We start from the raw sequence: 15,288 nt of genomic DNA, 5'->3' as shown, positions 1-15,288 counted from the left end.
GGGATCACCACAACCTGAGGAACTGTATTAAAGGGTCACGGCATTAGAAAGGTTGGGAATCACTGATTTAGATGGTTATAAGATGTTTCATGTAACACAGATGATGTCTTAGTATGTGTGTCATACAGGGTTTTTTCTTTTCGGTCAGATTGCATCTACATCACTGAGTGGAAATCCAGCTTAACTGGACTCCTTGCATTTGCCAGTGTGGAGCTTGCACATCAATTGGGGCGGCTTCTATTTGGGCTGATAATCACTCAACTTGTCATATCCTCTTCCACTTTGTTTACATATTGAAATGCCTCCATCTCAAGTAGTAAAATGGCTTATTTTGGGGATTTTACTCCAGTTAGGTTCATTTTATGTTGCAAGTAAAAGGTATGCTAAGAAAATGTACATTAGCACTCCAAGGCTCATTCCTGACCTTTTTCCCCACCCTCTTGTTGTAGAATATTATTTTAAGGTGTGTTACTTTTGTTTGTGCTCTGGGGAACATTTGTTTAATGATACAAAGATGTTTGGTTAAATAAAATTCACCTACTATCGGGAGGCTGGGTTAGCAACTAACTGACAGGAAGTGGTAAGGAGGAGCCAGGGGGAGATGGGTTTTTAAGGAGCAGGCCAGGAGCCACACAAGGCTTTTTTGGAGAGATGGGAGAAGAAGAGGGGGTGATCTGCTTACTATTCAGCCTCTCCGAGGAGCAGAATCCCACCTCAGCCTTTGAATCCTGAGTCTTTAGAGGGACAGAAATTTAGATAAATTCCCTTGGTAATTTTAGAAGAGTCGATGGCTGGGGGAGCAGGATTCCCTCAGACTGCAGCTCTTGCTGCCCTATTGCCGCCTATTGATAGCATGAGAGTTACAGTTGCTGATTCAGACAGCTGAGCTTAAAAGGCAGAAATAATTTGAAAAGAGAACATCCTCTGACTCAGATTTCTGTGGAGAGCAAAACCTCTTATCTTTATTTGCATAGATGTATACTAAAATGTGTGGCCAGTGCTACTTCTGTCTTATGATCATGTCCAAATGAGGTCGCTGGCATTTCCTCTCTGAGCAGGGAGTGTCGGGATTTAATTTAGTGTATGCTAAGTAAACACTCTACCACTGAACTATACCACTAGCACTTGGTTTTGTGAAACAGGGTCTCACTGTGTAGCCTTGACTGCCTTAAATTGTCCATCCTCCTGCCTCCATCTCCTGAGCACTTTGCTGCCGAGTTTCTAAATATCGTGTTACAGTCTGTGCAAGTGTGGTGAGTATCTCATGCCTTGACAAAGCAGATTTGGATGATCCCACTCTCTTTCTCATTGAAGGACTTGGAGTTGCTGACTGTGTAGAGGGCACACAGTCGGTTGTTGCTGTTCCTGTTGACACACCTGCCCCACAAGTCAACTCAAACACAGCCCCAGCCATCAGGTCACCAGGAACTCTTGTGTGTAGGGGCAGCAGCCCTCCCACTAAGACCTTTGTGCTTCGGTCTGTGTTGAAAAAGCCTAGCAGGCTGTTTGCAGAGAACATAAAGGTAAAACTTGCTCTTCCTAAGGCAAAGGAGTGCCAAGTCCTTTTGTGTCAGACCAGTAACTGAAGTTCACTGGTGTTGAGTGAAGTGCATTGTTCCCACTTGGTTTTCCTTTTCTTTTTAGGTCACAATACTAGTCTGAGATTGGTCTATTTTAAATTAATATTACGTTGGTAGTCAGAATGTAATTTTGATAGACTGTATAAGTATAAAAATTTATCCAAATTATAACTAATTGCATTGCCAAATTAGTTCGTGGCGAATGTCTCAGTCTGTAACCTAGGCATGCCAAACATGTGGGCTTACCACCTCTTCAGACGGCTGTGTTTCTGTGAGCACAGTAACCTAAGAGCAGTAGCATGTACTGGGCAGTTCTGTCAGCGGCCTTGGGGCGGAGGCATGTATACATGTTGTACACAACAGCCCCTTCCCTGGTCAGGAGAAAGTACTAACTCGGGACGGTGCTGATTAGGAGTCTTGTTTGGGGCAGAAAACTATTCTTAAAGCAGGTACTGATCTTGGTGGTGATAGTACTCAAAACCTCAAACTAGGAAGGGTTCTAGGTGAGGTTGAAATGTAAGTGATGATTAACCAGGACTTTGATCCTGCCTGCAGGCCTGGCTCTCTTCTGCAAGGCTTGTTCTGTCTGTGAATTTATGACATCCCTTCCTTTATAGTGTGCCCTCTATAATCTTTTGGATAAACACAGATAGAAACTTCTTTCTTATTTCATCCTCAAAAATATGGATATTCAAGAAATTACATTATTAAAAGTGCTGTTCCCATGCTTACAACAAAGCTCCCTTTTAATATCATTTACCTCACCTGTCATTATTTTAGCGCAGGTCTCATGCTCAAACCGTTGTAAAAATCTGCCTGAGCTGACAGCTGGTATAATACACTGAAATTTCCCCCACTCACACCTTTCTTAGCTTGCTAGATCAAAAAGGGATGATTTTTAACACATACTTAGGGATTTCTGTTCTCTAATTTGTGCCTATAATACTGTTTATTAAAACACAGAAGCCAAGGACTGAGATATGACTCAACAGTTAAAAGCACTTCCTCTTACAGAGGACCCAGGTCCAGTTCTTGGCACCCATTTGGCAACTGACAACGTCTAATGCCAGCTCCAGGGGATCCAGTGGCCTCTTCTGGCCTCCACAGACACCTGACATGTGGTACACATATGTACATGCGTGGAAAACACTCATACACTTAAAATAAAAATAAATATTAAAAGATAAGAAAACCTAGATTTTTCTTGGGCATTTTCAGTATGGTGTTTTAAGCCAAAGCAGTTAAGAAAATAAAGGTACTCAATAAAACAATTTTCCAGTCTCTTTCTAATGACTTTGTATGTTATGAAAGGAGTAAAACCTTTGATTGGTATTTATTTCGATTAGGAATACAACCTTTGTGATGATGGGGCTCATCTAATCCCAGACCCTTCGAACTGTTGCAAAGAACAAAGAGCAGGTATGTTATCCATATTTATTTTTAAGCCTAAGGATATCATTTTCCTTCTAGAACTTGATGCAGTTTATTAGATATTTTGACAATCTACTCATGCTTTCCTGCTTCTGAAATTACCTGGGAATGGAGAGCAGTGGGGAGGGAAAAGTGTCTTTTCTGGACTTCATCATTGGTCTTGGGCTGAGGGTGTGGTTCAGTGGAAGATCATCTCCCTGACATGATTGAAGTCCTGCGATCAGGCCTCAGCATCGCTTTTGCCTACCAATTTTTACTTAATGGTACAACTAGTAAAGAACTTAAGAGATTCCAATTTTATCAACACTTTAAGTAATTATATGTAACTTATTTTAAAATCAGTACTATTTTAGGTGAACGTATGGTTTTCTTCTGTTTGCATTTTCTCTATAAATTGTTTTCTTTTTACACAAATAACAGCTAAATATACCATATTCAAACATTTTAGTGTATGTGTTTTAGATAAGAAAACAGCTTAATTTTAATGTATTCTCATTTATTGTCTATAGGTAGGGAAAACTGTAAAACACCAGACTTTCTGAATCTGAAGAAGAGGAAAAGAGTTACTTTTGGAGAGGAATTAAGCCCTGAAGTGTTTGATGAATCTTTACCAGCCAATACTCCATTGTGTAAAGGAGGAACACCTGTCTGTCAAAGGAACATAAATGCTGCCAGTCCCCTACAGTCTCCAGTTCATGAGCCGTTACTTCAGCCAAATTTTGATGACAATGAGGAGAATCTTGTAAGTGGGGAAAGCATAGAAAAAAAGCTTGTTTTTATTTCCATGAGGCCTCACATTTTTTTTTAAATTTTTAAATTGGATTTCTTCCATTTTATTGGTTATCCTCACATTTTTTTATGTGAAAATTGTGATTTGAAATTGAGGTAGACCAAATGACATGCCACATTTCACTCTCTCTTGGTTTTTGTATTTTTCAAGACTAGGGTTTGTCTGTGTAGCCCTGGCTGTCCTGGAACAGGCTCTGTAGACTAGGCTAATCTGAAACTCACTGAGATCCGCCTGCGTCTGCCTCCCAAGTGCTGGAATTAAAGGCGTGCACCATCACTGCCTGGCTCAATTTTTACATTTTTAAAAAAGACTTTTCCCAATTACAGACACTACTTTGATGGGACTTAAGTACTATTGATTGTACCTTTTTTGTATCAAGAAAAGATACTCAGATGTTTGAGAGGCATTAAAATACCAAAGAAATAGCCACCTTAGAATTAAAATAATGTATTTTAAAACAGTGATAAACACATTTTAGTAAACTTTTAGATTATTTCGGTGGCGGGGGGGGGGGAGTGGAATTGTTAGTGTCAAAAACTAGAGAGTGACATTACTGTATCCTAACAAGTTTTCAAGGACAGCAGGGATTAACAACTTCATGCTGTCATTTTAGTAGCTCAGATAAATCAGATGCAATCTTTGAAATGCATCAGCCTTCAGTGAAGGAATACATTGTTTCAGTAGACCCATGTTAAAAAAATTTAAATTGTCACTGAAACTTCTCCACAGAATAATAGTTTTGCTAAGGAAGTCTACAACATATTTAAACAAACAACAATATTGGTTACATACACACTCTTCCAAATAGGACAGAATGCTGTGTGGCCATCTAAGTCCATGCAGAAAAGGCATTTTGTGAAATTTAGCATTTCTGATTAAATATCAAAAGTGTGGGCAAACTGGTGAGAAGGGAATTCAGATTGCCATTTTTATCTATGAATGAACAATAATTGCTGTCTTACTGGGAATTATGTGAAAAGATTTGAAATCTTTATTCTGCCATCTTATTGTGAATTTTGTTGAAAAAATATTGTAATTCAAGATGATGTTTCTTACTGATATTCTTTAATTTACTTTGTAGTGAGATTTTAATTTGCAGTGAGATTTTAAATAAATCAAAATGTAGTTTGTCATTGATTAATATGGCCTTATTTTGGGTGGTTGCAGTTGGAAAATTTGTTAGCATTATGAAGATAACCAGTGTTCTAAGGTTATCTTTGTTTTGCTTAGACCTTTTCATTTTCTACTGATTTTTCTTTTTATTTGTGCTTGCAATTCCTCCTCCCAAAATAAAGCCTTGTTTTTTCCTTTGGGATATATCATTTACATATTCACTGAACTTAAGGGTATCTTAATTTGTACTTTTTTTCCTTTGTTTAGGAAAACATAGAACCAGCTCATGTATCATTTGCAATCCTGAGTCCTAGTAAATCTTCACTCTCTGAGACTCTTCCAGGTATCGTGTGTTTATCTTTTGTTGGGGGGTTTGTGTCAAGGTGTGCAATTGCTCATGGACCAGGGGGTGGGGGTGAGAAGAGGACATAATCTGTGCTTACTGTCTGCCTTAACCCCTTGAGACAGGCTCTTACTGAATCTGAGGCTAGACTAGTGGCCAGCGAGCCCCAGTAATCCTGTCTCTATGCCCTTGTAGCATGAGATTATAGCCATGTACACAGCTTTGCTTGGCTTCCACTTTGCTTTTTGAGACAGGATTTGTCATTAGAATGGAACTTTTTCATTAGGTTTATGTGATTGTCTGGCAAACTCTAGGAATCTACTTATCTTTGCCTTCTATTGTTGGATTGTAATATCTTATACCATAACCTGCCTCTTTAACTTTAGATTTACTTGTTTTATATGTATGTACCTATATTTATGTGTGTATACCACATGCATGCTGAACCTGCAGAGGTCAGAAGAAGATGACAGATCCCTCTGGACTGGGAGTTTTGAGCCTCCCAATGTGGGTGCTGAGAGCTGAACTTGTGTCCTCTGGAAGATAAGCAAATTCTCTTAACTGCTGAGCCCCATCTCTCCACCCTTACTACCTGAATTTTTCATATGGGTTCTGGGGATCAAACTCAGTTCCTTGTGGTCAGTGAGCACTTTACCAGCTGAGCTGCCTCCCCGGCCCCTTAATTCTTATTCTCAGTACATAAAACTTAATCTCTTTATTCTTAAAGTTTTTAGAAAATATTTATATGTATGCAGAGTTCTGTCTGTGTGTATGTGTACCTGCATGACAGAAGAGGGCACCAGATCTCATTACAGATGATTGTGAGTCACCATGTGGGTGCTGGGAATTGACTCAGAACCTCTGGAAGAGCAGCCAGCACTCTTCATGACTGAGACATCACTCCAGTTCCTATTCTTAAGTTTTTATTTGTGGTACGACAATATGTTCTTGATTTTAAGGAAACCAAATACTTTGTATGAGAAATTATCACTTCTTTCTTTTTCAAGTCTCATACTTCATAATCACCCACATTTAACTTAAATGCACTTTCTCTGCTTCAAATTGATGTACAAGGGCTGTTGATCTCTTAACCTGTTAAGGATCACTAGTAGACTTCCATCTATATTTGCACAATGGGATTGTAAAGAACTTTCCTAAATGACTAACATGGTATTTTCAGTGTATGTACTTTCCAAGTATGTATCTTTTATGATCATGATGAGACAAAGATTTTTTTCTGACACCACACTTGTCGAGTTCTTGGGGTATAAACCTTTATTTGTGTTTTCTCCTTTCGCGGATCTTTTGATGCCTTCCCATTGCTGCAGCTTAGGCTTGTGAGCATAGACTCCAAAGCCATAAATTACCGAGTTACAAGTAAAATGGCTATAGTCTATCATGTTCTAAGCTCTGAACATATTATCATTTATGCCATTAAAAAAACACCAGACATGTCTAAGGTTGTGCAGTTAAGTGTTTCCTTAATGTGTTTGTTCTTATTGCACTCACTCTATTACATTTGGTAATGTGAAGCCTTCTAAAGATTGCTCTAGATCTCCATCCATTGCTCTTGTTAATTATTTGTGTCTAAATATGATATTAAAAGCAACAGTGACTCAAAACACTATGTAATTCTTTAATTCTCTGGGTTGTGTTAATTTTGTGCTAAGAACCTAATTTTCCTCATTTCTTGGTATCAGGCACTGACACTTGTGGTTCTTTAAATAACCATGAGGAAATAAGTCATGTCAGTAGACCAACACGGACTTCTCACAAAAGAAAGGTAAGTGCTTATATAAATTTCATGGTATTGAAAAAAAATCTTTGGTAGATCTCTGAATTCAACGCCAGCCTGGTTTACAAAGCAAGTTCCAGGACAGCCAAGGGATACATAGAGAAGCCCTGTCTTGAAAAAAATAAACAAAAAAGAATTAATACTTTGTCTTACTCAGTGTGTAAACCAAAATAATGTCTTGCTGGTCTGATTTTAATTCTACTAGAAGAAAATCCATTAGAACAAAGGGTTTCCTTCAACATTTTGTTTCTATAGGAAGCAGCCTATTTATCAGCTTAGTTTTAGATCTATATGATGATAAATTTTATAGTAAATGTGGAGAAGATCCACATATAATTAAGAGCCAGAAAGTAGCATAAGTACATGCTTTCTTAAACTATGCATTTAGTTTGTTTTTATGGTGGCATTCCACTAGCAGGGATAAACATTGCTTCCATGTATTTTGTTTTGGTCATTAAGTTACATGTAATTGGATTTTTGTCTATAGCTTTGTAAATATAAGTGTGCCTATACTATTACTGAATATTCACCTGTCTGATTAGATGAAAATCTTTTAGCAAATTTACATTTCATGACTTGTTATAAGCTAGTAACAGTTAAATACTAAGTTGATATTTTCTTCATAAGTATCCGATGAATGAGCCACTAGTTCTTAAATCATTTTTTCCTAATATAATAATCCTTCTGATTTTATGCTTAATTTGTTAGAGAATGTTAATTAGTAATTCCCTCTGTTAATTTTGGTTACCGTACCAGTAATGGAACTTGTTACATTAGGAAATGATGGCATGTAAAATGGTAAAAGTATATAGTAGATGTGGCTCAGTGATAGTGTGTGCACCAGGCAGGGTTTTAACACTGAGCACTGAAGGTGGGAACAGGCAGGATGAGCCTGTCATAGGAAGAAAGGCTAACATGAAACCTACCATGCAGTGAAAGGTGACTGCCCGTGCTTTGTGTCCTTACAATAATGTTCTTTATAGCGGTTGATGAGTTCTGCAGAAGAGGATGTTTGCAACTCATATGCTACAGAGGCTGAGCCCTCTGAAGAGAAGAAAATGAACAGAAGGAAATCTCAAGAAGGAAAATGTACAAGCAAAGCACTTCCTAGGAAGAAACAGGTAAGGATGCTTTTCACAATTTAATTTACATGGTGTAATAATACATTTCTTCATTGGCTAGGAAGGGAAGCATGGAAGTAGCTCATTATCTGAGACCAGTTCTGTATCCGCTTCATCTGTGTGTGCATCCAGCCCAGGAAGCAATAGACAACACATTATTGCTCCTCTTCTGAAGTAGTACACTTTTTTCTTCCTTCCTCTTTTTCCTTTGTGATTCACTATGTAGCTCAAGTTGGTCTTGGACTCATCATTTTCCTCCTTCAACCTTCCCATGCTGGGAATACAAGTATCACGCCCAGTTCCTAAAACCGTCAATGCTTATGATCCTGAGAAGACAGTTGTATGGGGATTTTGCACCAGTTCCTTTCTTGTTTAGTCTTCAGCTTCAGCTCCCCTCTTTCAGGATTGGCTGCTGGGCTTAGTTAACTGAAAAGTATTCAATGCTAACAATTTATTTGTTTGCACTCTGGGTGCTTTTAACAGATCTCCCAGGTCACCAATTTGTTAAGTGCACACTTATCAAACTGCCTGTTATTTGTGATAGTGACAAATGTCTATCACAAATAAATGGCTGCAGGCCCAATCCTTTATGATAGGACCCACATGCCTTCTTCACTGCTGCCCCAAAGTGTGAAGCTGCACTGTGCCAGTCTGATCTTAGCAACCCTGACACTTAGGGTTCCTCAACCCCTGCATCTTTGAACTCTCCTTGTAACTGACCATGAGTGCCATACTTTGCTGTACATGCCTGGTTATCTCATCAAGAGATGAGTGAACCAACTGCTCCTTGGACTTCCAGCCACAGAGTTACTTCTGTATCTAAAGAAAAGATTGGAAGCCAACTTAAAGTGCCTCACTCTCTGTGTGTTTAGCCGACCCTGCATCTTTCCACCATTCCTTTACCCTTGCTGTTCTGTTGGTCTTGAGTGTCCGCCCTCTGCTGCCTGCTGTTTGTTAGTGCTTCATTAACACCATCTCCTGTCTAGAAATACTTGCTTAGCTCTGACCTCAGTCTGTGTCCTTCCACTTTATTCAGTCCCTTAATTACGTATCCATTCTACCACTAATGATATCCTGGCCCTCAGGCTACTCCTAACTAAGCTTTCTGATATCCACAATTCTGTGTTTCCTAATTTGTCCTGAAATGAACTCTTTGAACTATTGCATCAATTCTTATAATAGTCTCATTTTTGTGTCCTTTTTAGCTGCCTTGTCTACTTGGCAGTTTCAGCCCCAGGTTTCTTACTCCTGCCATGTAATGCCACTACTGAGACACAGATGAGGGCTTGTTCCATCTAGAGTCGTGGCTTCAGGTGTTACCTGAAATCCCCTCTCATTTTCTGCTTTACCTGAATGATTTTTCCAATAAATATGGTCAGTTAGTTACTAATCTATTAAAAGTTGGTATTTTGCCAGGTGGTGGTACATGCCTTTAATTTCAGCACTCAGGAGGCAGAGGCAGGTGATTCTCTGAGTTTGAAGCCAGCCTGGTCTATAGTGCAGGTTCCAGGACTGCCAGGGCTACACCAAGAAATCATGTCTCAAAAAAACAAAAATAAAACAAAAACATTGATATATTTTCCATACATTCTTATCTATGCATTCTTTAGAATTCCACTCTCTGCCCTTGTAAATCATTTACTTATGGTGATTTCATATGCACATGTTTATTAATGGCAAAGTCTTAAAACCAAGCCTTCTTGATCTGTTAAGTCTCTCTCCAGCTGCCTATTGGACACACCATCTAAAGCCATCTCTTACGAGCCTTTAAAAGTCAACATTTTCATAATTAGTCCGTGTTACCCCTCAGGAAACCCACATAAAAGATTCCATGATCTTCCTCTTATTCCATGAAACAAAAAAGACTATTTTTCCTTGTTGATTGGCTCAGATACACCTGAGTCATCAAATTCAGAAAAAAAAAAAAACCATTTTCCTGCTTTGTTTTCTTTTTTGACTTAGGGTAATGGTGAAAAATTACCTTGCTTCAAAAGTGTGTGTATGTTCAGTCAATGGTATGCATACCATTTGTTGCAATGAAATTTATTTTTTTAATCTATAGGTTTAATAAATACAGTTAAAAATAATGCATATATATTTTTTCCTAGCAAATCAGTGGCCAGACAATTCAGGAAGACTAAACATTAGATTGCTCTAATCCCTTCCAGGACCCTGCTGGATTAATGTAATTGGTGTAATTTAAGCAATAAAGGTAGAATAGCAATGAGAAGGGGTGTTAAGCAACAGATGACAGCCTTCAATGAATTTCTAGAAGACAAGGCAGATGGGAGCATGTTGGCGAATAGAAGAGGTGGAAAGATTTACAGTTCAGAATGTGCTAGGGAAGAAACTAGAGGGGTCTGGGAACCAGCCTGCTTGTGGGAATCCCAAGAGACTCTGGCCCAGAATTGGCAGGTACAATGGATGGGAAGCGTGAGAAGTAGTACTGCAGAAAAAGATTAATTGAAGTCTTATATATGAAACAGTCTGCACCAGTTGGCATGCTATCCCTCTCTCCCGCCCTGATGTTCAGAACAGATGTTGTCATCTAGGTTAAAGCCCCATTCTGGCATCTGTAAATTCTCACAGTCTTAACAGCCAGCTCTTGCCCTGACACAAAGCCTACCAGCTGAGATACTTTTGTACTGCACTGCCTTGCCCTGTCCCTACAGGAAGTTTTCAAGGAAAGTTTCCATACAGCAAGGAGACTGAGCTAGAACACACAGGAAACTCGTGTTCTAGTCTGTTCTTGATTAAGAATCAGATCATTGAGTGGAATCAATATTGTTAAAGAGACAAGTTAGAATACCAGTATGTTACAAACAAAACAAAAACCTGACCTCCGAGAAGTCAACTATGGACTGGAAGAAATACATGTATTTTGTTAGATTTAAGAAATTAAGAAGGGGATTCTATACAAGGGAAACAGAAAAATAATTGGAAATTTAGGAAGTTGCAAGTTGTTCTAAGTCTTCATCTGTCTTCTCTTGGCTCTGCCAACTTGGTACTGGCTCTACTGAGCCATTGATCTCCACAAGTAATCTATGCCTTTGAACCTGTTAGAAGTAGAAATGGTCACAGTGCTCACTATATGTCACCTATACGAGGATCTGCCGGCATCCCCTAGATTTAGACCAGACTCTCCACTGTTGTTACATGGGATGATTTCAATTTGAGGAAATGCTGTGTCTTGGTCATTAAGCACCTGGGTACTCCCAGCAGGCAGTTTCTTTCCCAAATACAGGGCAAGGCACTGTTTCCTCGTGGTCAAGAGGAAGGGCAGTGTCTTACTCAGTGTTGTATTGCTGTGAAGAGACAACCATGACCAAAGCAAGTATTACAAAAGAAAGCATTTCATTGGGACTTTTTAAAGTTCTGAGGTTCAATCCATTATCATCACAGCAGGGAACTTGGCAACATGCAGGCAGACATGGTACAGCAAAGTATTTGAGAGTTCTACATCTGGATCAGCAGGAAGAGTAAGACCCTGGACCTGGCTTGAGCTTTTGAAACTTCAAAAGCCCACCCCAGTGACACACTTCCTCCAACAAGGCCACATGGCCTACTCCTTTCAAATAGTGCTGTTAAACCAAGCCAGGCAGTGATGGGCACGCCTTTAATTCCAGCATGGGAAGCAGAGGCAGGTGGATCTCTTGAGTTTGAGGTCAGCCGAGTCTATGAGAGCTAGTTCCAGGACAGGCTCCAAAGCTACAGAGACACTCAGTCTCAAAAAACACGCACAAAACCAAAAAAAAAAAAAAAATCAAATAGTGCCTCTTCCTATGTACCTGTGGGGGCCATTTTCATTCAAACCACTACAGCCAGTGACATCAGCAGAGACAATTTCTGATTTTATGGCTCTTAGGCCTCTTAAGGACTTGGGTCTGTGTTACTGCATCTGGCTGGTTCCTGAGCATTACAGGTGACTGAAGCAGAAGCTCACTCCATGTAACTGACTGTGGTAAACTCAGGGGCAACCTTCCACAAAAAGCCTTACTAGGATTCCATTAAGGGGCCCAGCATAAGTTACCAGGCTAAGTGAGATGAAAATGTGCCAACACTGAGAGCAACTGTCCAGGAAGTTTTGGGCCTGGAGATATACGTGCTCCTTAAATTCCTAACCACTTTTTCAGTGATACCTATAGAGTTCTAAACTTCTGCATAGAGACCTGCACTTCTTGCTCTCTTTACTCACTCAAGTCATGTTCCCTTTTTATCTTGTTCACATTTGAGCCTTATTTGGAGGATTATAAATAAATAAATAAATGGAAAAAAGAAAAAAATCTTAAGTAAAAAGCCATATCTGAAGGAAGGCAGCAAAGAATCACTAATGGAGGCATTAAAAAAGAGAATTCATGGCTTCCGCTTTGATAACCCTGACACCAGAGTTGGACACAGTGGTCTTCTGGTAGGGATGTTCATGTTCTGTTTCTCCACAATATGACCAGAAACTCATGTCGGTTTGATGGCTGTCTGAATGCTGATCTGCCTCTCTATCTATCTATCTATGTATGTATCTCTCTCTCTCTCTCTCTCTCTCTCTCTCTCTCTCTCTCTCTCTCTCTCTCTCTCTCTCTCTCTTTGGTTTTGTTTGGTTTGGTTTTTCAGGACAGGGTTTCTCTGTGTTTAACACTGACTGTCTCGGAAGTCACACTGTAGAGCAAGCTGGCCTTGAACTCAGAGATCCACTGCACATCTGATCTGGTTCTTTTGAAAGAGCAACAGTAGAAAAGTGATGGGAAGAATGGCCCTGTAGCTATTGAGGCCTGGCCTTCCATCTGTGTGTGGCAGGTGACTTGTTGTAAGAAATACTCAAGTATGCTTTTTTGCGCTTGTTTGGCTCACGCTTCATCATTGGTTGAAGAAGAATAAATCTGGAGTTCTGTCTTTTCTTTTTTTTAAGATTTATTTATTTATTATGTATACAGTGTTCTGTCTGCATGTATGCCTGCAGGCCAGAAGAGGGCACCAGATCTCATTACAGATGGTTGTGAGCCACCATGTGGTTGCTGGGAATTGAACTCAGGACCTCTGGAAGCACAGTCAGTGCTCTTAACCGCTGAGCCATCTCTCCAGCCCAAATCTGGAGTTCTTTAATGTTGTATTAACTCACTGTTTGCTCATATTTAAAGAAAGGATTAAATCCATTTTCACCACACCTCTCCCCCCATATACATACACATATACATACATACATATGCACATATGTAATATATATAGCAGTAGTCAGACTGGAGAATAAAGGAATTTCTAAAAAGTAGAGTACAAGAAGGACTTATAGGATAGTTATCCAAGAGACTTTACTGGAGCTCAGAAAGAGCAGGGGAGGGGGGAATTTTAGTAGAAGAAATTGAAAATATATTATTTCTCAAAATTGAAACAAGGACTTTTCAAGCTAAAGGGACCTAGGAATGCTTGGTGTCTTAGTTACTTTTCAATTGCTATGATGAAACACCAGGGTAACTTATGAAAAAGTTTAATTGGTTTTAGGATTTAAGAGGATTAGGGTTTAACATACATTACGGAATGACAGCAAGTGACAGACAGTTGGAGCAGTGGCCAAGAGCTCACACACACACATCTCCATCTGCAAACAGGAAGCAGAGAGATCTGAAATGGTGCATATCTTTAACTTCTAAACCCAGCCCAGTGACATGTTCCCCAGAAAGGCAAAACCTAATTCTCTCAAATAGCCGCTAGCAAGGGACCAAGAATTCAAATGCCTGAGACTTATAGGAGACATCTCATTCACACCACCACGCCTGGTAAAGGCAGGGCAGTGTGAAATTAAAGAACATAGATAAGAAGTGTAAACTTTGCTTATAAAGAAACAATCCAAGTGGCACCAAATTACTCAGAAATTAAAATGATCCCTGGGTGTACAAAGATGCTCAAACTGAACTTTCAGGGACCATTTGGTCATCATAAGTCCCCCTGTGACAGGAGTTAACAGAGATTTAGAAGGTGGAAATATGTATACATTGCTAGTGGGCCAAAAAGATGCACTCAGATTTCTTTGAGTGATGCAGATCTGTGCAGAAGTGAATTTGGGAGGATCTGGCTGAATCTAATACTCATTTCCGCTTCTACTTGGCATTCCTGGTTCTGAGAATGCCTCAACGATCCACTGAAAAATACAAAAGGATATGTGTCCAAAGTCATTTATCATATCACTGTAAAGCAGAGGATTAAACACAAGCCAATGGCATCAGATATGACACTTGATTGATAAGTAGACTGTCCACCAAATAAATTTACAAAGCTGTAAAAATAGTGAAGAAAACTTCCATATGCTGCTATGGAGTGATGCCAGAATACACTTACTTATATACTTAGCAGAAAAAGGCAGTTATAAACAATGTGTATAAGAAACAGTTATTGCTTGTCTCTCACTAAGTAGCATTAAAATGAGGTCATTGGGGTTGGACTCTGATCAAATCTGTTGTCCCTATGAGAAATAGAAATTTGGATACTAGAACCAAAGGAATGGACTTGTAATGACACGGGAAGAGACCATCTACAAAGCAAGGAGTAGTTAGGACTAACCAGCCAGCACGTTGATCTCGAACTTTAAGCGTTCAGAATTGTGAAAATAAAGTTAGCTTACCAAACCTGCGATGACTTTGGCAGGTGGGTCTAACAATTAGACTATCATTAACTAAGATAACAAGAACATGTACATATTTATGCAAACATGAATATGCTAAGTGTTTTAATTCCCCCCCCTTTTTTTTAAGGATAAAAGCTCAAAACATGTTATCCAGGTATGGCAGCACAGCTTTATGGATAAATGTATCACCAAGCCCAAGGACTTGTGTTTGATCCATTTGATTCTCCTGGTGGAAGGCTAAAACCAATCCCTTCAGAGATGTCAGCTAACTTCCACATACATGTCATGGCACATGTGTGTACACACACAGACACACACACAAGTAATTTAAAAAGGGGGGGGGGCTGGAGAGATGGCTCAGTGGTTAAGAGCACTGGCTACTCCTCCAGAGGTCCTGAATTCAATTCCCAGCAACCACATGGTGGTTCACAACCATCTATAAAAAGATTTGGTGCCCTCTTCTGGCATGCAGGCACACGATGGCAGAATATTGCATACATAATAA

At 39.5% G+C, this 15,288-nt stretch overlaps 1 protein-coding gene across 2 annotated transcripts in view; it reads left to right on the top strand.

Annotated features, from left to right (window-relative positions):
- Cdca2 (cell division cycle associated 2) overlaps positions 1-15,288 on the top strand; it is a 38,762-nt gene that overhangs the window by 13,535 nt on the left and 9,939 nt on the right. For both annotated transcript variants that reach the window (XM_075949808.1, XM_075949807.1), the window contains exons 8-13: positions 1,315-1,523; positions 2,927-2,999; positions 3,521-3,753; positions 5,182-5,257; positions 6,958-7,040; positions 8,036-8,173. In XM_075949808.1, the coding sequence (XP_075805923.1) occupies positions 1,315-1,523; positions 2,927-2,999; positions 3,521-3,753; positions 5,182-5,257; positions 6,958-7,040; positions 8,036-8,173 (812 nt within the window). The remainder of the gene's footprint in view (positions 1-1,314; positions 1,524-2,926; positions 3,000-3,520; positions 3,754-5,181; positions 5,258-6,957; positions 7,041-8,035; positions 8,174-15,288) is intronic.

This window comes from Microtus pennsylvanicus, chromosome 15 (assembly GCF_037038515.1).
Source record: "Microtus pennsylvanicus isolate mMicPen1 chromosome 15, mMicPen1.hap1, whole genome shotgun sequence".
NCBI lineage: Eukaryota > Metazoa > Chordata > Mammalia > Rodentia > Cricetidae > Microtus > Microtus pennsylvanicus.
Note: the sequence above shows the minus strand (reverse complement) of the source record. Positions and strands in the feature narration are given on the sequence as shown.